The 23,687-nt window shown below is 38.1% G+C and overlaps 1 protein-coding gene across 2 annotated transcripts in view; it reads left to right on the top strand.

Moving 5' to 3' along the window:
• The window catches only part of GREB1L (GREB1 like retinoic acid receptor coactivator), a 145,753-nt gene that overhangs the window by 56,510 nt on the left and 65,556 nt on the right, over window positions 1-23,687 (top strand). The window contains exons 2-4 of one of the 2 annotated variants that reach the window (XM_074821019.1): window positions 7,430-7,533; window positions 22,723-22,882; window positions 23,105-23,302. In XM_074821019.1, the coding sequence (XP_074677120.1) occupies window positions 22,726-22,882; window positions 23,105-23,302 (355 nt within the window). In that variant the 5' untranslated portion in view covers window positions 7,430-7,533; window positions 22,723-22,725. Of the gene's footprint in view, window positions 1-7,429; window positions 7,534-22,722; window positions 22,895-23,104; window positions 23,303-23,687 lie in introns of both variants that reach the window. The other variant, XM_074821027.1, reaches the window with a different exon arrangement.

The following is a 23,687-nucleotide window of genomic DNA, read 5'->3' as shown; positions in this document are numbered from 1 at the left end:
TTTGTTTACTGGTTTCACCAGGCCTCCAGTGCTTTCTTTGGTCATCTGGTGGCTCCACTAATGTGATTTGCACTCCCAGGCTCTGCAGGTAGTCATGGGCTTTTATAAGGGAATTAGAGGAAGGCCTGCCACCCTGGTTGCTAATGAATCCACAGGGTATTTCTAGTTTGTGTTTTGTTTTTTCAGCTTTTTTTCCTTTTTGAAAGCAGACTGTGATCTGTTTGCAGTTTTATGGAATATTTCTCCACTCTGCTCAGACGTCAGTTCCTAAAGTCACTTTACCTGGCTGTGATGACGTTCATATTGCTTTAAATAGAAGTACCGAATCCTATTGATCAGAATGTGCATTTGGAGTTTTCTGAGGATTTGTAAATAAATACAGAAAAATAGATGGCTACACAAATACTCAAATCTTCTTTATTACAACAAATAATATACAAAAATTGTGCCTGGTACTACTGGATTTAGTCAGGAGAAACAAACTTCCACCTTTGTGAAAACTCTGTCTGTTAAAATAGCAAATGTTGGCATATGTAGCAAAGTTGAAGTGTTTTACTAATGATGCTGCAGCTGGAATTGTAGAGAAAAACAACACCAGAAGTTGATGCGAGTTTAGAAACACCCTCAGTGCAGTCTTACAATTTTGACCCAGTGAAGGGCATAGTCAAGTAAACATTCTATTACAGTTTTTGCAAAAGCACATAGATCTGTGGTTATACTGGAGATTTTTTTTTTAATACGAAAAGAGTGTACTCAATATATGCTCAAGACATCTTGCACTCTTTTTCTAAAGTAGAGAGTTTCAGACTCTGAGGAGTTAAGTTGAGTAGAATGTCAGATGCTGAGTAAGATGCCATTCCTTCTTATATCCACAACCTCTTACTTAAGTATCCTTGTGGATTTGAGTGGGGATTAATAGAGTGATTAGGGTTTTTTTCAGATTAGCCCTGCAGTTTTGTTAGGGCCAGTATTTGGCTTGCACAAAAACAAGCACAATGTCAATGTTTTTAAAGCTTCCCCCTAGTCTAATTAAGACTCGACCTATAGTGGCAGGAGCTGCATATTTTTATCTTCTCATAAAATATTTTTCACTCATTTTTGTTGTTTTAGAATGGAAGATACCAAATATGTGATAAAAGCAAAATCTGAAAAGGACTTTGGAAATAAAGCTGCCTGCTGATTTCCATGCAAAAATAGATAATATTGAATCTATTCTTATTGTTATTTACCTTGAGAGCAAGTCTATTTGTTTATCCACATCTGAAGAATTTAGACTGATAAGACTTGTGTCACTGATATGTGGTTTATAGGGTTGGGTCTTAAGAGTAGAAGAAAGCTTTAGAAAAACTGAAGTACATAGGCATATTTTCAGTGACCTTGCTTTGTGACATTCTGCGATGTTGATGCTGTAGGATTTTTCTGTGATGTTTGGAGGAGGTGTATGTTTCATTTATATATGCATGTGTTTATATTTTCAACACATTAACTGAATATCAGAGCATTGATTTCTGTTCAGAGAATGTCAGTAAAGTTGTTGAGTTGGTGTTCCTACTTCAGGAAAAAACATGTAGAAATTCAGGTGCAGGGTTTTTAATAGTGGACATATAAAGCAAGAGTATATCGATTGAGTTTTATTAGGCTGACAGCAGCACTGAAGGTCCTTGTGACCGAGAAGTTTGTGACCCATGAAATCTCCATTTTCCTTCTATTGGTAATGTATCTTGAAGTACAGAGGACTGAAAAATGCATCCTGTGTGACCTAACACATTGATTATCTACAAATGGAAAATTATTTTGGGCTTATTGCTAAAAATGTGTTTGATACTAGTAAATATAAGGGATAGGCTTAAATTATTTTCTTAACTGTTCCCTCAGCACAAATTCACTAAGGTGACAGCTGATACAGGTATGAATAAAAGATCTGCTATATTTTTCTTTAATACTCTGATTTCAGATGCTTGGCCTTTTTGCTGATTCAGCTCCATCAGCTTGGATGTCAGTGAGCAGAAATCAAAATTTTGCTTTATGAATGGTACTTGCATTTGATTGAAGGAGATAAATGATGGTGAGGAATTGGGCAGAGTGATTTCTAAAAGTGGTAAATATCCAAGGTTCCTGGAAAGAAGCCTGTAACACACATGCACATCAGCAGGCAGATTTTACAGCTCTGTCCAGAGCACAGAAGGAAGATAAATCATGGCCATCCCCCTCTCATTTTTGAAATGGTTCAACCCTGGGGTTTAGCTGAAGGACTTAAGGAGTTTTTGAAGTGCAAATAGACTGGTGAAGGGTAAACCTTTTCAGAGTTTCATTTAGATGGATTTTTTTTTTTTTTTCTATGTGGATTTCTGGCACCAGCTGAGATCTGGAAGGCCACAGGATTTTTTTGTTTTTGATCAATCAAGCAAGCAGAACTTGCCATGGGGGTGTACATTCTCTGCATACATATTGATCCTATTGTGTTTAAAAGTAGTTAATTTAATCGGGGCTTTTTGAAACCTTCCCTAGTAAGACTTGCATTAATGGAGCTGTCATTTCAAGGTCATGTTTCAGTGTCAATAACTTAATGGTAATGACAGAAGTTACCTGTATATTTAATATCAATATTTCAGTTATTGCATGTTAAAATTGCATTGAATGAGAACTAATTTTACATATGTGCATGTAAAAATGTTTGGTTTTTATTGAAAAATGTTGCTTTCACTAAATGGGAGCTTTTCAAAGCAGCCTGGTGTTACTAAACACATTAACACCAACAGTTGTGTTACTATTCACTGCTGTTTGGATCAGTACCCTTGGCCTGCCCCCTTGTATTGGGAGTTTGACTCCAAGAACCTAATTTACACCTTGTCTCTTCTAGCAAAATGGTTGTAATGTCAGAGTTTTTATTCAGGGCTCTTTCTAGTAGTTTTGACCTTTTACCTCACACTTTGTCTTGTTTAAAAGCAGCAGCATGCAGAAGATGGATTGCATATTAACTATAAACACTTCTCTCTACTGTGATAAATATTTGGAGATACAACATGTAAGGACTGTCTGTATGATAAGATACCCATTTGAGTGCAGAGTATAGATGTTATAAGGCAAGATACAGTTTACTACTTTTTGGTCCATATCTGATACCAAGATCTTCAAGTATTTCAGATGAAAGCATTATATGTTTTCAAGATCTTTTCTGCGAGGATGTTAAATGCAGATTTTGTTATTTGCTTCTTTGATTTGATTGGGTTAGAAGGAGCTTCAGGAAGTTATCCTGGACACGGTGACACTCAAGGTACAATAGAGTTGGTGGTGAAAACTGGATTTAGATATCGTGGCAGAATGTGCCTGTGAGGCACTGAAAACTCTGTTTTCTCATTGCTTTTCTGCTTGGTAGTTGCGGCATGCCTTGAGCCCTGCCGCTTGCCGAAGACTGGGGTTCCAGAGCGATGTGAACTGAGCAGACTGGGAGGTGGAAAGCAGAGTCTTGCATACCGCTCTTTCAGTCGTGTACCAGTAATTATCTTCCATAGAGCTTCCTACATGTCAGTGTTTTCCCCAACTGACTTTATCAAAGATTTCAGTGCCAGATCACTCAGTGGCTCAATGGTAGAGGAACTCTAAAGGTGGTGTGGGGTCCAGAGTTGGGATCCTCTTCAGGAAGGACCAAACTTGACTAGTTGTTAGTTTAATTTCCATATATTGGATGTCCAAAATGGTACTGCATGTCATACTATGGGAAAATCACCTATAAAAAAACCGGTGTATTTATACCTTACTTCTCTATTTAGAGTCTGGTGGTTTGATGTTGGCCATGCTATGAGAGTGCAATAGAAAGATTCCAGACCAGGATAGGTGCCTAAAATCGTAACTCATCACAAATTAATAAATATGGCTAAATACAATTAATAAATGAGGCTCAAGAAGTACATACTATGAATTTTCCCTGACTTTACACTGAAGACATTTGGTTAACAGGCCCCCTATCGTGGTCTTTGTTTTACAGCTCTGGCTTTTATGGGCATTAAACGCACATGCTGTCAATCTCTTGTACGGTAATGATGCCTATTTGATGTAGTGTTTGAAAACTGAACATGAGATGTTGTTTAAAGCTTTGCAGAGAGAGAAGGGAATTCTTTGCATCTCACTGCAGAGAAGGGATTCCCAGCATTTGTGGCGTCTCTTTTGCGAGCATGTCACTGGGAGATGCTAATAGGACCTTTCCTTTGTTAAGTAAGAGATTTCTAGCACCGTCCAGGACTCCTCTCTCTTTCAACAAGTCCCATACCACTGACTGGATAGAGAATTTGGGACATATTTCAAGTCAGCAGTTTTTGCTTCAGTCTTATTAGGCATAGAGTGCATATCTTCCTTTAGAAACAGACATTGTTCTGTAGATGGGTATGTGGGTGTTGGCTGGAAAATCTATTATTCTAAATTAAAATATTTTCTAAACGGTGTGTGCTCAAATATCAAAACATTGAGGGGCTGTTACTTGCAAATTACAGATTTACCAAGCAGCCGCGACATTAAAGTAATCTTACTCCGGTTACAGTATGCATTCGTCAAGGGCACAGGCTTGCTCGATGATTCTGAATTCCTGTAGAATTTAACTGAGCAACAGCTGGTCTGGAGGATGTGTAGATTTTAACAAGGTAATGTTTGTGTTTTGGCGAAGGACTTGTGTGACAGGCTGCTGAAACTGTTCCGAAGTGCCTTCCTCCTCTATTCAAGTCTGTAGGGATCCCAAGACAGTTTTTGTGTGAAGTTTCTCTGCTCTCTCTATGCCTCTTGATTTTATCACAGGTAAATTCTGCAAAATTCTTCCGTGGGGTATTAGGGAAAAAAAAGAAAATAGAAAGGCCATCAACACCACTAACTACAGCTACAACAGAAAGAATACTCTTTTTGGCCTTTAATTGTGTCAGATTCCTTTTCTCTGCAATTGTTTTTCCTTTTTTTTTTTTTTTTTCACTTGAGAGAGGTTTATGGTGCTGTGTCCGTCAGGATAACCCTGTCTTAGGGTTGAAGTTGTATTTCTCCCTGAGTTCCTAGAGGTGATGTTATCTTTTGTTCACTCAGCAGTATGGTCATTCCTGAGAGCATCTGTCACTTTAGGCATTGTAAGATGGATGAGTCTCAAGTGAACTGCTGGTTGAAGCAAATGGTGAAAATAAGAAAAGACAAGGGGGTTGGGGGTCTTCAGAGGGGACAGACAACAAGGAAGCACTGTTAGAAATCAAAAGTAAGCCAGGCGGTTGTGGAAGAAAGAGCCAAGATGGATCATGTTAGCAGATCCCACAGGTTTTAGAAACGAAGATCGGTGGCTGATGAATTCTGAAGAGATTTTCTGTGTCTCATCAAAAATGCTGCTGATTTGTTTCCTACTTCATTTGCAAATAAGGGAGGATCAGACGAAGATGATCTTAATATCAGATGAAGAAATTTTTTTTTGTCACATTGTGTTGTAACAAATTAACACTACCAATAATCAGAGAAAGGGTTAGTGATATTTTGTGTGTCTTAAATATTGTGTGAGAATCTGTCAGTACTGCTGAATGGGCACATAACAGTATAAAACCAAACCAGCATATTGACAGTTTAGCTTTTGGAAAAAACAGTATACTTAAAATCCGTAGCTGTTTCTATTTCAGAAGGTATTTAATGTTTTTAAAAGGGGGAAGTTTCTCTACAGTATCTCTGATTTAGCTGGACTAATTGAGTTAGACATTTTAACAGAAAGAAAGTGATGTAAAAAACCCACATGTAAACCCCAAGAAAACTCCCCCCAAGCCACTGACAAGCAAATTCATACTCCCCCAAGCTGAGCAAAGGTCTGTGTTTGCAAAAGCAGCCAGCTACGGACAAAAGGCACTTACAGCCCAGTGTGTGTCAAGGTTTGGGAAGGGTCCAGGAGGATCTTGGCTTGAAAAATTATTTTGTCACACTATTGGCATTGGTCCATAAGGGGAAGCACTGGTTGAAAGGCGAAGAAATTAAGATGATTAGAAGCTTTAAAGCTTCACAAATGGTAGAGTATCTCTCTTCTCAATGGATGTAAATAATAGATGAAAGACCGAGAGTGACAACAAAGGATCAGGGCATTTAAGAGAATGTGTGCAACCTGAATAGAGGTCTGTGGCCTAGGGCCAAAGGTCTTAGCTTTGAGTGTAATTAGAAGAAAATACAAAAATGTCATTACTAGCAGGTGAAATGTTCAGCACGTGTCCAAAAAATAGCAATTTCAGAGCCAGGAGCTGTTGGAATTGGATTACTGACATTCTGCAATCATTGAAGTCTCTGTAGAGCCCTACAGTTTGGTCAGGAGCTGCCTGCATTAACCTTGTTGGCCTTCTGCGATGGATTCACTGTTAGCATGGTGGGGATGCACAGTGCAGGGTAGCATCGGTGGTCCCTGGCAATAGAGTTGTTTAATGTCTTTCCTCAGAACACAACAATCGTACCCAAAACCTTTCCCAAGTGAGAGGTGAGGGTTATAGCTGCTTTCTTAAATAGGCTGATTTTTAAAAATGGGAGGAGGGGGAGGAAGCTTTAAGCTATATTGCTTTTAATTTTAAAACCTGGATTTTGAGTTCTAGGTTACAGCTGAAGGAGTCATGTCCGTTCTGGTTTTCACAGCAGGCCTAAGGCTGTGGTCCCAGCTTTAAGCCTAAAATCCCATTTGTGAGCAACAGGGAAAATTCCTTTAAATCTTTTGGCAAAATATTGTCCATTTCTATTGAGAAACCAAACCAGCTTGTGTACTTAAGGAAGTCTTGTCAAAGTCCAGTCAATGATAACTTAATTTAAAGCTCTTCCTGATGATAATTACTGTTCTATACAGCCCTAGGTATTTTAGGAGTTACTCTTCTTCCTGCTGCTTGCTACACCATTGTTGCCATTCTCTGGGGTATTTCAGGTGTATTCTCTTTTATAAACTGCAATTTCTATCATTCCAAAACATTTTCACTTAAATACCTTTATGGAATGTCAGATAGGAGAGCAACCAGCTAATTCTGATTTCACTTTGAACATTGATCTCCAGTTTAGCATAGATAAGTGCTCACCCATTTAGTTTTTTTTAAACCAATAGTAAAATAATTACTTCTACATTATCATCTATTTTTTTATGTTTCTGTAGCAGTTAATTTTCTCATATTGATGTGCTAAGTTCCTTATATTTCATACAGCAACTTCAGTGCCAAAAATGTGCAGATTCTGTGACAAACTTGTACTTCATCTCTGGTAGAGTGCAGAGAAGCAGCCATGCAGCTTCAACCAAGTATTCCTATAAACAGAAAGATGCTTTTTTAAGTGGTCAGCCCTCCTTCCCCTGCCCACTTCAGTTTTCCCCGTAGACCAGGTTTAGATAAGCAGGTTTTGTTGGCTTGTTATAAACTATATGCTGGCATGAGTCATTCTAATTTTTTTCTCCCTTCTTATTTTTCAGGTGTTGAGGAGTTTTAAACAACTTCGCAGCAAGGCTTCACAAACTCTTAGCTGCATCCTTTAATCATGACTGCATTTCAAATAGGTTAAAAGGAATCTGAGAAGGTACCCTACTTGCCTTTCTTAATAGACAATATATTGTATGTTTGTGTTCAGTATCTGTGCTTTCATTTTCATTGACTACATTTTAGGAACAGTGTGGACTGTAAATAACAATTTTATTTTTACTTTGGGCATGTACAAAATGTAAGTTCTTAAAAAATCTTGAAATCCAGTTCAGACAATTAAACAGCCTTCACCAAAGAGGGCTGATTTGTGCTTCCATTTTTTCTTATATATCCACAATGAGGTCAGCTTCATTATTTAATGACAGTTCTTTTGAAGCTGTAACAATCTTCTCTGTTTTACTTGGAAGCTCTGCAAATACTTAAGCAACTAGCTAAATATATGTTTTATGCACTTGGAGGGTGGATGTTTGTTTGTTTGTTTGTCCTCTCAAAGGCTTTAAAACAAATGGGAAGAAGAGTGCAGATCTTTGTAATGATCGGGATAGATTTGTGCTTCCAACTGAGATTCTCACACATCTTTTTTTTTTTTCTGACTTCTTAAAGGGGAGGAGGCTTGTCTCAGTACACAATATTGGGATCGCATAGTTTCTTGTTGCATTTAAATAGCCAGCGTACCCAGAAGGCTGGAGATCTATTCCTGCTTTATGACCTGTTGTATCCCTGGGGCAAGGGCAGCGCTGAGCAGAGCAAGGGGGTCATGGCCACAGCCCAGGTTCTGAGTGGTGCTTGCAGGTCCCCAAAACCTGCCTGCAGGAACATTTTGCTTGGCAACATCTGGAACGTGGTATAAGTCTGGAAAAGGGGGGGAACCTCTAGGATTTTACTTCGCCAGGTGCTAGGAGGAAGCAACATTAGCCTTTTTGATAGGGGGGAGGCAGATTCTGTGGCCCTGAAGTTAGGCTAAACAATTGCAGAGGTCAAAGGACAGCTGAGTGCGGTCAATGAGACACCCTGGGGTGTATTTTGTTACTTAGTAAAAGGAGCAGCATCCTAAAACCCTAAAGGATTCTCTTGAAAATCTGTGTTGTGAAAAGGTTTTATGAGTCTGATGGCAAAAAGTGCTGATTTAGCTAAGGAATGCTTGCTTTTGTCTAAATGAAAGGCTAATCCTTACGAAATGTTGGCAGCTATTATAGTGCAGTCAATGCAGGTCTGAAAGGACAGTTAGAGTAGAAGTGTACTTTGGGATCCCAAATGTTTATCATTTTAATGGTTCTGTAACTGAAAAGATTTCTGAACTTTCACCTTTGATCCTAAAATTTATACCATGAGCCAAATATTTGAAAAAGTAAAAAATAAAAACATTCACTTATAAATTAAAAGACTGTTCCTTAGGGAGTGGCGCCTGGCTGGTTATTCTACATCCCCTGACAAATTCACTTTAGACTCTCAGGATACTCGCTAGTTCAAACTATAACTTCTTTTAATCTGCTAACACTTATTAATTGGTTGAAAAAAATGTGGGTTTTTCTGGTCTTGAGTAATATTTGCTGTTCTTGTTTCACTGCTCACAAAAAAAGTTAAAGGATATTTTTTGAGTAATTAATTCCTATAATTTGTTTAGCATTATCTTTCTTCAAAGCGACAGCTTCTTAACATTTGTCATAGAAACAGATAAGAAATCAATGTCAGAGCCAAGACCTTGTAAATAACCCAAAAGGAAATGTAATAATGGCTGTCTTCACCAGAGAGGTGGTGGGGGAAGGACCGGGCATGTGGCAGAAAAGGTTCAGTGCTTTTTGTTTTCCTTTGAAAGGGGGGGTTACTGCAAGACACAACCCAGGGCCTCCGACTCTTTGGCCCTACTGTCTTACGCAAACACTCATTGTTGCGTTAGGAACAAAAAGATACTCGGGAGCCAGCAGTGGTGGTATTTTTATAGTGACTAACGTGGTGTTTCATCGTGATCTTTGGAAGAAAACTGTAAGAAGAGTGCAAAAAGAATAAATTGCATAATTTTCAAGGGGAAAAAAAATGAACAAAGAAGTTGACAAGTAATTTTTTTTTCTTAAAGAAATGTGCTTGCAAAATATAGCTCTCCAAAGAGTTTAATTTTTAAACTCTTTAGAAGTACTCTATACAGATGCTTAGCATTGATTTATGTCAAGGTTAAGGCACCTTTAAACAAATAAAGTTGGGAATGGATAAACCTACTAAAATACAAATCACCTATTAAACACAGAAGATGTTTGTATAGCATTCAGGTTGCTACAAAACTGACACATGTCTTGAAATTTTCCTGATAACCCCTTCTAAACTCATCAGGAAATGATAGCATGTGTGTTTGAGGGGTACACAAGGGAGTGACCAGATAGGATAGAGATGGAAGGTCAGGCCTTAACTTTGACTTTCTGGGCTTCAGCTTCATGCTTTTGCAATAAGGCAATAACAAATGAAGAAAGGATTGAGGTGATTTATTTATCAATGAGATTGGACTGGCTTTTTGCTGTAGGAACTCAATGAGATGTCTGAGTCTATTTTCAATTTTATCCCTATAAACAATGAATATCACATTTCATATATATATCTTTATGGAATTAAGGGCTATATAAAAAACCCTGTATAATAAAACTGCTTAGAGAAATACATATTTGAGCTATAATACTTAATTTTGTTTGTAACCCTAGAATTTAATTACTCAAAGTATGTGAAATCAAGATTTTTTTCTCATCTACTGGAGAAAATTGTTCTGTATCTATAAAATGTTTGTTTATCAGTTGGGTTTTTCTGAGTGGATTTTAGCCCACAGTGAGAATTCTATGCATAGCATATATATTCTACTGTGGCAGCAATGACAGAAAAGTACGAGCACTAGTTTCTTGAATGTCAGTATTTACTGGAAGTTTTATATGCATGCTTCCAAGAATGCATAGAACCTGTGAATTTTCTGTGTTACTGACTCACTAAACCATAATAGCAGCTTTGGGAGTCAAGACTGCCTCTGCTAGCATGTCTATGTTGTGGGTAAATTACATCCAGCCTGTAAACATCATTAAGACTTTTCCTTCTGGGAGAAAAACAAATAGAGAAGTACATCTGATGTCTCCAACAAATAATGTATTTTATTATCATTTTTTCCTCTTCCAAGAGATACAGGCCCCATAGACAATTTATCGTAGTGGGTGATGAGTTGCATCACAGAACGAATATAAGCATTAGAAGTAGAAAATTGTTTTCTTCTCTTATGAAGTGATAATAGTATGTGATTCTGAATTTTTGCATTTCTGTTTTAAATAAAGATAAAGGCTTTTCTTTGTCAGACCCAAATGGCATTATAAAAATGCTATCTGTGGATATTTATTCCACAAATACCTATTGGAATTCCTAAGTATCTAGACGAGGTAGCTTGAATGTCAAAGCTCTTCTTTTTAGATATACCCCTGGATGTGATATTAAAAGTTTTGTTCTGTTGATTGCCCGTTTATTGCAAATTTCATCTTAACTGAAATCTGGGATGTTGCAGAAGGCCCAGTAGTGATCTGCATCTTTGATCTCAAACAGGGGTTGCCTCTGGTAGTTTCAGAGATTCTGGACAGAGCTTTGTTTATTTTACGGAAGAATTTGTGGTATTCTGGGGAGGGGAGAAAGTAGAGTCAGCTTTGACACATGACGAACACATGTTGCGTAAAAGGAAAAGGAAGAACTCTACAAAGCACTCTGCACTTCGAAGTTCATTTCCACTAAAATTATTAGTTTTTAAAATAGAAATTCTGTGAGGAATTTAGACACCATTTCCCAGCAGCAGAGAAGTTGCAAAAAATGTCTGAATGATATTAAACTTGACATTACTTGTGGGTTTAAGCTGATTGTTATGGTTTTGACTTATGCAGGGTTTTCTTTTCCGTTCAGTGCATTGTTTTTTGCATAGAAATGGCCATGAAAGCATTTGCTGGGTTTTTTTTGTCTCAGCATCATGGGCTAAAAGTAACTGCAAAAGAAGGATATTAGATGTGCCTCTATCTAGAGACTGCATGGGAGGTTCAGATAAGAAAAGATTTGTTTGTTCCTTTCTAAAACATATTGCGAGTTCAAAAGAGCAGAAACGTGATCATTTTGACCTATTTGAAAATGTTTTTTTCCCAAGAGCCGTGCAGGAACGTGCTCCGAGTAGACTTGATAAACATTTTGACACAACCTCTCCACAAAAGAAGAGGGGCTTGTTTCTACCTTTGGTGGTTCCTTTTTAGGGATGGTGGTTTCTAAGCCTCATAAAAGCAAGGAGAACTCTCTTTCAGACTTGCCTTGTTTTCAGACACAGCTCTAGGGAGGAAAACAGTAATTTTTTGGAGGAGGTAAGAACTAACAAGCCACCTAACCTTCTATCCAGCTGTGTAAGTGGGGGCAAGTTTGATTACTTAAGACTTTTTTTATTACTCCTTGATTTAATTTTACTTTTTAATCTAGAATTCTGTGTTAAAGATTTGTTTCATAATCTTCCTGCAGAGAGAAAGGAACAAAACTTGATGGTGTTTTTGGCAGGATTATGTGCTTTACTGATGAAGGAGATGTGGGAAACACTGCATGTGAGGCTCTTGGGTGCAGGGTGTTATCCTTTGTACAGTGTCACAGACATGCTCTAGCTGCAGAGACTGTCTCTTTTTCAAGTTGGTAACCTGAAATTGCTTTCAGGTTGCATATTTGAAGAACCGCCACACTACATCTCCAACTCTGCCAGCTTCAAGGGGGGATTGCTTACAGCAAAAGAAAGGTTGAAGTTTACAAAGTCCTACTCCAGTGCTTCATTTTTAGTCTGTTATTAAGGCTGTCACAAACTGGAACATGCACCAGATAAGATGAATATTGTGGAAAAAGAAAATACTGAGTGGATGTTCCTGAAGAATTGGGTCATCTCCGTCTGGAAAGTTTTAAGAGCCAATGTAATCTGTATTACCATTATGCCTGTTACTCAGAAAGATACTTTTTAGTGGCGTCAGTTAGTGCGTGTTGTTAGAATAAAGAATTTTCAGAACAAGTGATGTCTCTGCAAGATGAACAGCAATTAGTTTATGTTGCTTGGCAATAAAAACTTCTTTGTGTCCCTTATTTAGTAGCACTTTCACATGAGAAAACTTTAAAAAAAAGAACATCAGAAAAACACTTTTACTGGAGATGTAGATACCTAGGATGATATTTATTAAAGATTTTTCTGTTTAATGCTTGTACCGTGGAATCTGATGTTGAGATGCGTCAGAATGGGTTACATTTTAGCTTCTATTTTCTGTATCTTAGTAGTGAATTTTTATGCTGCTTTTCTATCAGATAGTGTCATCTTGGTTAGCAGTCTTAAAAAATGTCAAGCAGTGTGTATGCGTAAGTTCCTATAAAAATGGTAGCTTGTGCATACAATAAATAAATAGCATAAGCTATGATGTTTAAAACTTAGATTTTTGCAGCCTAGCGGCCTAAGGGTTTACAATAATTTATATACATGGTTTGCTAAGCTGTAGTGCACAGTCCTACTCCGTAGTCCTATTGAAGACAATAAACCAACACCAGGCAGGTGAATATGTACTTACAGTATTGAGGTCTGAAGGCAGATCATAAGAAGTGGTGTAGAGAGGGTGTGTCGGAGAAAAAAGAATCAGAATTACAAACAAGTTGAGCAAACTCAATGGTTGGAAATGACATTAACATCATTAGCTTCATGTGGTGGTCTTCGTTAGTCCAGTTGTTTTGAAGAGTTGATCACAAACTTTATTGATAAGGCATTCAAAGGATGCTTGGAATTGTAGGTGAAGTGCTTGAAGTGCACAGCTTCTACATAACCAGACCACATATGCGTAATAGATGATAATCCCTTTTGTTTTCACAAGCAGTGCAAGTTGAGATGACATTATTAATGCTCCTTTTTATGTCATTATATGGGTCTTTTGACCATATAATTTTGACCCAATCAAAATTTCCTTTTCACTTTCTCAGGATAGAAGCAACCCCTCAGGGAAAAAAATACGTAATTCATGGGAGTAATCAATTAGTGATAGTTATCAGCATTAAAATTGTTGACAAATACGGACTTGTGTTTTATATTTAGGAAGATGTAACAAGACCGTTCACAGAGCTTCCCAGTCATGGAAATTAAAGAAGTTGACATATAATCTTTAAAAAATAGTGTAATATTAGACATATAAACATCAAATCTCCATTAAAAACACAGCTTTAAATTAACTAATGCATCTGAGAAGATACTGTTTACGTTATAGATTATTGTAAACTACATAAATACATTTTATGTCTCTAATAGTTCTGAATAGTTTGTTTTAATTAGTAATTACTAAATCTAGTTGTTAGCTAATAACTTACAATAAAATCTGTGTATTACTAGCAGAATATGTATTGTCAGTGAATGACTGTACACTTACATATATGAAAAGTATATAAAAATAACAAAATTTCAATAAAGATCTGTTATGTTTGGGAACAGGTACTGATTTTGAATACATGACTCAGGGAGCAAATTTGGGCTTGGAAAAACATTTCAGTAAGCAGCAAAATGCTACATGCAGTTACAGTTATTTAAATAGTTATTGCATTAATTACTTAGATACTACATTAGTTTTATCTGCTGTGTTACTAGCCATGGTAGCTGAAAGGATTCAAACATGTAACTTGCCTGACTCTGCTAACACACTAAGTTGTGAGGAGAATAAATCGTAATTCATGTCTGCAACTAATTGCAAAATCAAAATTACACAGCAAAAATATGCCTTGATCCTAGAGCTGGGATTAAGTACCATTAGTGATCTGATTGTATTGCACTGGCATTAATAATGTGGTTAATAGTCCTATTGATTTAGGGCAGAGAACATAAATGGGGAAAGCTATGTATGAGCATGCTTGTTTTCGGGAAGCAGGCTGATATTTTCAAAAGTGCTCCTTAGTGATTTATTTGTGCTGCCTCTGCAATGACTGTGTGAGCACATATTCCTTTTAAAATAATGAAGTCTTTTAACATTACCAAAATTTCAAAAATAAAAACTAGGTTTGTAGAGTGATAACCTTTTTTTTTTTTTTTTTCCACCTGAGGGTTCTTCTCTTGAAAGAAAAGAGAAAATGTACCTCTTCCGTTGGAGGTGCATAGTAATGTTCCATTCCCTATGTACATTGTGAAAGATCCCAGTAGCATAAAAGGATTTGCTTCATCTTCTACAAATTAATTTTAAAACCCCTAGAAAACCTTCACGGTAACTTATCTGCTAATTTCATAGCATCATTTAAAAGGGCTCTAAAAGCCTTGCAGTCAGAATGGGTTACATCGACATAATTAACTCCTGAAAGCTTCTGTATCATGAAGGATATAGGCCTATTCATGTAAGGTTCGTACTCCACTATCTAATCTTCTTATTCTTGGTAATATTCTACTGAGCATTTCTTTTTGTATTACTGGCAACTGAATTTTTATTAGCTCTTCTACTCTTTTATAAGAGCCTTTATGGTCAAATTTGTTGTCATCTGACTTTCTGTCATTGTCCACAGCCCTGTATCATTGACCTTTCCATGAAACACCAGGGGATGCAATGGGAGAAGACTAAAAAGGATATATATTTTTTTTTCATATGATAAACACAAAATACGGTTTATGGTTTCTAATTAAGTTCCTTTTTCCACGATAGGAAGGCAGAGGAGGAATTAGGGAAATGGTGTATTTGCAAAAGCTTGACGGGGAGGGGAGGGTTGTGTGAACAGATGTGTGTGGGTGGATGAGAGTGTAAAAGAGACAGTAAAAGTGTATAGGTGCATGTAACTAGTGACAGAACATACAGTGCATATTTGTAGATGAGTATTTGCATTCATAAGATGGTCTTTGCCCATGAAAACGAGCTGTGCATTTACGACAGTCATCAAAAGATGTTCCTTGATTCCGAGTACCCCACCAAATGCTATCAACTACAGTTTTGCTCCATTAATGTTCCAGTCTCTTTTTCATGTAGTTTTTCATATCCAGGTAGGCATATATTGCTTGAAATGCTTCTAGCATAGCGTCATTTATTCACAGAAACTAGTCCTCCATAATTTTTGCATATTGTGTAGTCACAGATGAGTTCATGTAAATTAAGTAATGAGGTCAGATGTTTTCTTTCATCTGCTTGTTGCATCTGTTTACTGAGGAAATGGCATCAAATGAAGTTGGGCACATGCTTAATCCTTAAATCATCTCAGTCCTCACTAGAGGAATGTGTTGAGCATTCCTAGTGTGCCAACTGCACCAGTTTTCCTCTTGCTGTGCCATAAGAGTTCAGCCTACCTGGAATGCAACATTTCTGAAGTGGGAGACAGAACCTGGAGAAAAGTAAAGCCAGTGCAAGGGCTGTACAGTTCTTGTCACAAAGCTTCATGTGCAGAAATCTTGCGAAATTACTTCCACCTTTGGTTTGGGGATAAGAACTGACTGTTGTTGGGTTTATGTAGTTTGATTCTAAATACACAGAGTTAACTCTAAAATAGTGGTTTAAAACTTCAGACTTACAAAAGATCGCATCTAAAGATTCTGGGAGAGTTTTGTCAGAAATTTGAAAGATGAAGGAAAATTTGGGATGTTAGGCAATAAACACAAGTGCTGAACTACCTTTTGTAAAACTTGACTTGAGCTTAACTTGCAGTGACTTCTTGCACCCTGCAAATATAGCTATGTTTGATTGCAGTTGTAAACTCCTTTTTATGTGTACAGCTCAGTAAATAATACTGTTAAAAAGAACGCAAGAGACATTTCAAATTTTAAGTAAAAGAGATAAGATTGGGTTTCATTTTCTATTTCTTGGTGGTTTTCCTTTTTTGGCCTCCATGTTACATCACTGCTGGTTTATACTATGAAGCTGAAAACTCCCAAATCACTGAATTTTAAAAAATGCAATTCAGCCTTAATTTTTGCAGTATTTGGGGTGAAGTTGACAGCTTCATGCATATAAGTTCAACTTACTAACAGTATCCTGAATTCAAGTGTGAATTTTATCTTTAGCATTTTGCTATTTAGTATTACTGTGTTTAGTATTTTTTGTGAACTGTGCCTGAAGACTGTGGAGATAGTCTTGGGTCGGAAGGGATGGGGCAGTAAGGGCATAGCAGCCGTCATATTAGCACCACTGTGATTTGCTTTCTGTTTCCTGTTGTGGGGGAACAGCTGCCCTGTTCCACCATCCTGCATCTAGCTCTGTTGCGTATCCATTTGTCTGTCTCTGTTCAAGGAATTGTCTAAATCCCAGGTAATCTGAAGCAATACTCCAAGTACAGATACTATTAATTGGGCAATACAAGGAAGAACTTTGTCAGGAAAAAAAGGCATTCTTGATCTTTCCCATTCCTCTGACACTGTAGTGGCAACATCAGACTGAAAGACTAGATTCTAAACAGTATTGGATGCTATCAATATTATCTTCAAAATAAAATGAAACATGAAAATGAAAGGAAACTCCACTGTAAACAGGGTCAATACGAACTAATCATTCATTTTTCCTGAAAGCCTTAGTAAAATTATTTATCTATCACTTGCTACATAAGATTGTAAACTCTTCTACAGCTGAGTTTGAATATCCCTAACAAAGTCAAAAGCAGGGTGAGAATCTCAGGATCTTGAAAGGACTTTGGGGAAAAAAGGATCTTACAAAGGTTATGAGATAAGTGATCTCTTAATGAGACTACTCCTCCTTGCACTCTTGTATTGACTCACACTTAAGTCTTCCCCCACTGAATGCTTCAGTTAATGTTGGGTATATACTTTTGACTTCGAAGTCTACACTTTTAATTAGCATATATATTTGTTATTGTCATTATTAACTGTCATCCTTTCTGTAGTATGCATGTTCATGATACATCCTAATGATGCTCATTCATGATACATCCTAATGATGCTCAAATGGGAAGAAAAATACTACTCCCAGAACATTAGTAAGAATGATGTAAATAATAGAAAATGCTAGCTGTACCTGAAACAACCCGTTCCCAAACAATTCTACAGCATAAATAGATGCCTGGTGTCTCTTTGCCTAAGATAACCCTTTGAGATACAGAAGCTGTGCTGGGCCTGGCAGTGCCTTTGTGAAGGAACTTGCTTTCTTTTCCTTTGAAGAGAAGCTTTCCTGTGGGGTTAGGCCAGATCAGAAGCCAGATTATGTGTTTTGGAGAACACAATTACATCATTAGGTTAAACACAAAGTAAAGGACTTGATAGAGCCGACTTAATGGAGGGTGTTTGCATCAGATTCATCATTCGCTATCAGGTAATTGTGAAATTGCTTTAAGCCATAACAACAACACTCACCCCCTCCCTCATCCTCCAGTTCAGTTCCTCTCCTTTAAAGTCACTGGGGTCATGACCCACCTGGAGGCCAAATATGTGGTATCTGGTGTACTGAATGATTTGATTATATTTTTACTAGCAGAGCCTTCAACTCAGTGTGCAGTTCTAGCTCCCAAGAGCTACTGGGTAACAATCCACTTTCCAGGGGTTACTTTTTTAATTTTTTTTGGTATGTGAAGGACCATAGTCACCTATTTTTCTAACTAAAAGTGGGTAGTGTTTACTGTATTTACACACTGCAAGTCAGCTGGACCTGGGCTCTGGTTCTTCTTGAACATCCAGTGTCATGTTTCTGCACAGTTTTGAAACCTGGATGACTGCATGGGACAAGATTATTTGCTTGAATTGACAAGACTTTCTTTTAAGTTCAACTTCTGGGGTTGAAAGAACGACCAGAATTTCCATGGGTCCTTCCCTGCACAGTGAAGTGATGTGCTGCTAAAATCAATCATCTTTGAAATTTTGCCTTTATTACTTCCATTTCGGTCTGCTTTGATGGAAGGTCCTGGTAATTGTAGTTTTACTTTCTGTAATGAATACCCATATTTAATTTTTTATTAAAACCTATAGCATTAATACTTCTTCACTTCTGGTGAGGTTAGTGGAATTTCATGATTGCCTTGCTCATGTGTCCTTGTAAGGACCCAGACTGAGATGTGAGGGCTGCCTTCTATCTCTGTTGTAAGGTAGCTCTCAAACCCCAGCGAATCTCACAGTTAATCCTCTAGTTCAGTGATGGGCTGCTGCAAAGAAGACTTGAAGTAGGCTTAGGAAATCTGCTTTGAAGAAGCACAGCAGCAGTGGAGATGTGTTGGGTAGTAATCATGATGCCTTAGTATCTGGATCTTTGCAGGGAAGTACCCTGAGAGTGATAGAGCCTGGAGGTGCAGGTGATCTGAATGTTAGGAAATTCTCCTCTTTCATGTTTTGCTGCAGATTTAATTTTGAAATTATTAAATTTTAATTGTGTCTTCTAGTCTCTCTGTAGTAAGTTTTAAGGACATGAAATTAAAATTGTCTGTCTGAGTGGCAAATTTGGTGGGGTAAAGAGGGGAAGCCTGGAGAGTGGCTGTTGTCAAACTGAACTTTCTTCCTTGGTGGAGGAGAGGGGAGGAGAACGTATAGCAGCGAATCTTACTATACATACATACTCTGCATAATGCACATATTAACATCCTGCAGAGTCCAATCCAAAACAGAGCTCAAAAGGTTGCTAAGAGGAGTAGGCAATTTATGAATTACGCTGGTATTCAGTGGTGCAGGTAAAAGGAGAGGAGAGGGTTGGAATACTGTATTACAGATGTGCAAATTACTCGTTGCTGGGAATCTAACCAGCTCTGTGCTGAGCTAGCTGCAATTAGTGCATATGGAGATAAGGAAAGAATTATTTACCCCCAAATCAAACCTCCCGCCCGTTAAAAACCTCTCAGTGCACCTGAGTAGGCTCTGGTGTAGTTCAGTGCAGTATAGCTGGATATAGGATGGTGGGTGTGAGGGTGAGCACTGATGGATTGGTGTTGACAGGAGAAAAACAGGCGTGTGAGATTGGGGAGGAGCTCCTCAGTCAAGTCCAGCTCCATTTTGTTTCACACACTGCGTCAGATAAGTCTCAACTGCACTCAACCTGGGACCATCCTTCTTCCCACATCCCCCCGAGCTCACTGATGCTACATCAGATGTGCAGAATTTTAGGGAAAACTTGTCTTAATTTCACTCTAGAAAGCAACAGGGGGTTGTTTGTTTTATTTTTATCAAATGGCCTTATATAGGAATGCAAGATAGACTTATTATTTGGATAACTTTTTTTAACAATGAGCATTACTTTAGTTACATTAAATCATTGGTTTTGGTCACATTTGAATGCAGATATGGCAGGTACCTGTGTTAATAACAGAAATGGGGTTTTTCCTGTTTTTTCCTTCCCTTCAAATGCCACCAGTTTATTTTTCCTCCAGACTCTTTGCTGCCCCCTCAGCCCCCTCGGCACACACGAGCACGTTTAAGCCCGTTAGGCTCCGGCCGCCTGCTCTGCCGCTCCGTGGTGCGCTCGCTCTGTGCTGCCTCTCATCTACACTGGCAGGAGGAAAACAAAGCGCTTCCTAGTTGCACCGGGTGTTTAGGGGTAGAATCAAAAGCAGAAACATTAAGGCATTAATACCTTGAATTCGTGCTCCTGGCTTTTGGGCAGGCTGGATCAGGATGGCACAACCCGAACCGGCCAAAAGGTCGCTGTCGGAGGGTCTCGCCAGCTCCTCTCCCCTGCAGAGGGAGAGTCTCCTGCGCTCCCCCCCTCAGCTCCCGTGAACTCCAGAGGAGGCCCAGCTGCCCTAATGGCCTCGGGCGGTGTTAGGAAATCAGCAGCCCAGTGCTGGCTCCCTGGTGCTGGTGTTCAGGGCTCGCAGGTTGCCCCGCCGCAGCCCAGCAGGCCCCCCGGCCGCGCTGCCCGCTGGTACCTCCGCCTGCATCGTCTTGCACAAGCGCATCCCCGACAAGTCTTCCTCCTGCTCTGCTTCCATGCTGCAGGGACCACCGTTGACCCAAGCTGTGGTTCCTAAGCTTTCCTTTACTTGGCATTTCCAATTGCAACCTTGTTTTCTCTTGGCAAGCTAGAAATGTCCTCCAGTAATATTAACCAACTTAGGTAAATCCATGACAATCGCCATCCACCCGCAAGTCTCTTTGTATAGGTGCCAGGGAGGCAAATTAAATAGCCTTGGCTCACCAGCATTTTTGCTGTGTGAGTACTATATTTTATTAATAGTTTCCCATCAAAATGAAAATAGTTGGCATAGATTGTATATAACATATAGACTGTAGAAAATGTGGAGGATGAACAGATTTCAGGCAGATGATGTGCTGTGGGAATTGTGAATTTTCTGATTCTTAAACATTGATTCATTCTTATTAGGGTATTTTAACTAAAGTTAAAATTTTTTTCATTTGAATGCATTCCTGAAATCCCACCTTAAGCACATTGTACCTGACATAAAATTCCATAGCACGGAAATTAAATTTTATGATATGCAATTTAATGATATAATAGTGTGTCATGATTTCACTGACATTTATGGAAATATCATCACTGATTTCAATAAAACCAGGACTTCAGTTGCTTAGATGGTTTTCATCAATTCTTTGTTCAAAGGCACTTGACAGTATTCAGTGCACTGCAACCTTAATCCTGCTTCAGTGTAACTTTTTCAGCGTAACTCACTTTTTAGTTGTGTATTTGTACACGCTCCCTGCCATTTCCAAATTTATTGAAAACTTACAGAATGTAAAAGAGAATCTACTTGTCCTAAGTATTTTATTGCTGAAATACCTGAATGCATCATGTTAAGAAATCGTGTATATATTGTCTCTGGTTGGGGTAGGGAAATGCTGTTTCCCCCCCAATTTATTAAAAGGCTGTCTAAGTTAGAGATGTGGAATTATTCTCCCAAAGTTGTATAAAGTCTTTGACTGAACAGGGAACTGAGCCTCTCTCCCACCTTGGAGATGAGTAATAAGATAAGCTTCATGCCTACGTATTCCAGTAGGATGGTAATATTTAGCTCTTAGATATTTGTCTGTACCAGCAGATCTCAAATGCTGCTGTAAGTGGCTGTCATCATTATTGCCCTGAGGACCTTGAGCATGCAGTGATAAAGCAAGAGTGGAATTGGAGGTTTTCTAAGTGCCAACTTATCTTCTTGGCCAAGGTCTCTTCCTGGTCACAGGGCTAGGTGACATCTGGTGAAGGGAAGTACAAAGATAACATTATAAGGTTTTGTACTTTTCTGTCTATTGATTTAACTGGGGAAGAGTTATCTCTGTTGAAATGAAATTCTCCGAAAAATGTAGTCTTGTATTCTGAATATTGGAAAATGTTAGATTGCTGTTTCTTTGGAGCAAATGTCATATGGTATAATGATCCAGCAAAGTGGAAAATTTCGTATTTCAGTGAATCTCCCTTAGTTCATTGTAAAACCTTCCATGGCTATCCTGCTACTAAATGCTTATGTTTGAGAGTCCATATCCTAGTGCTGGGGCCACAGATATAACAGTCTATGGGCTGTATAATGTCACCCAAGGAGAAGTAGTGATCTACAGGTCTGTTTGTGCTTGAATATTTTATGAAGTTCATAAATTCATCATTGATTTGAATGTAAATATTAATTGTCAAAGCAAATATTTAAATTACTGTTATTATATTAGTATAAAGCATAATATAAAATAAAAACATTTCACAGCATTTGTTGTATACATTTTGGATGTTATTTATTTCTCTCTTTTTTACTTACATCTTTTGTTGTAAGAGTGTGATTAGATCGTTTGAATTATATGGATCAGACTACACATAAATCATAGTGTTACACTGAAGACAAGAGGTGAAGACCCTGAAAGGACAGGAGAACTGACCTTCCACATAATTTCAGTCAATATTAGCAAGAGCAAAAATTCAAGTTATTTGATGTCTCTATGTATTGTTTCTCTGCAGATGATGGCATACGGACAAGTAAAATCATGTAAACACACAGACAACTAGTGATGAAGCCAAACTTGATGTTTTTAATTTTCTTCATTATACACCCTTCTGTAGCCTACTCTGAAAATCCTAAAAAAGATAATAATAATGATTTTATCTACCCTTCATTAAATTCTACACCAGACAGGTTCTTGAGGCTGCTGAGAGGCCATGTATGCAGAAGACACAAAGCAGTGTGTTGAAAATGTGCTAAAAGCTGTTATTGAAACAAGAGGGTACAGTCTACCAGATTGAGAGAGAAATGTGAACATGTAGTACTAGTTAGAGGTGTTATTTTCATAACGTACTTTCTTACTAACTTTATATCACTGTCACGATGGACATTAATAAGACCTCACTCCATTTGTAAATGGTCTGCGTGTGCACTTTCCCATCCTCTCATCAGCTATTTTCTTTGTGTTTTTTAGATCATGGGGAATTCATATGCAGGGCAACTAAAATCTGCCCGTTTTGAAGAAGCTCTTCATAACTCTATAGAAGCTTCTCTGAGATGTAGCAGCGTTGTCCCACGGCCGATCTTCTCACAGCTGTACCTGGATCCTGACCAGCCTCCTTTCTTGCCGGAAGGTAACCATGAAAGTATGGCACATTTCAATTGTTGTTTTTCTGTGTGAGAGAAGGGTGGGATGTGTTTCATTAAAAAACCAAAAACTGCACAGCAGTTCGTTGTGTGACACAAAATCTGAATCTTAGGCCTCATTAAGGAAAAAGAATAGCATGCTGGTTATTTTAAAAGAAGATAGGTGCAAGTACTGTTGAAAAGTTTATTTTATTTTTCATTATTCTCAGATGTGAAGCCAAAGGTAGAAGAGTTGGATAAAGAGTTAGTACATCGCTATTCACAAAATGGAAACCTCGACTTTTCTACCAACCAAACTGTTAATGAAATGGAAGATGAAGAGGAGGATGAAGACATGTCGGATTCAAGTAGTCCACCAATTCCGTATTCACAAAAACCTGCCCCAGAAGGATCTTGCACTACTGATGGTTGGTGTCCATTTTTTTTACTGTGTGATTTTTACAACTAATTCTCAGTATAATGCAGACTCTTCACAGCTAGAAACTTTTGAGCTAGGAAGTCTGGAAATACAGTTTATAGTCAAAGCCTTAAATCTGAGAAAATATGGATTAAGAGGACTTGTTTCAGGACATAAAATGTAATGTATTATTTGGAAGCAGTGTCTAAGACTGGCTGTGGCACTTTGTTAGTTTCTGAAAGCCCCTTATTGGTTTACTGTCCTCAAAGAATCCACTAGATGGACTAGATGACCTTCAAGGTCTTTCCAACCTAGATGATTCTGTGATTCTGTGAAGAAGTTATGTAAATTGGCATCAGTACAGCTGGTTCTCAATCTATCCCTAAATTATTCTC

This window comes from Strix aluco, chromosome 1 (genome assembly GCF_031877795.1).
Source record: "Strix aluco isolate bStrAlu1 chromosome 1, bStrAlu1.hap1, whole genome shotgun sequence".
Lineage (NCBI taxonomy): Eukaryota > Metazoa > Chordata > Aves > Strigiformes > Strigidae > Strix > Strix aluco.
Note: the sequence above shows the minus strand (reverse complement) of the source record. Positions and strands in the feature narration are given on the sequence as shown.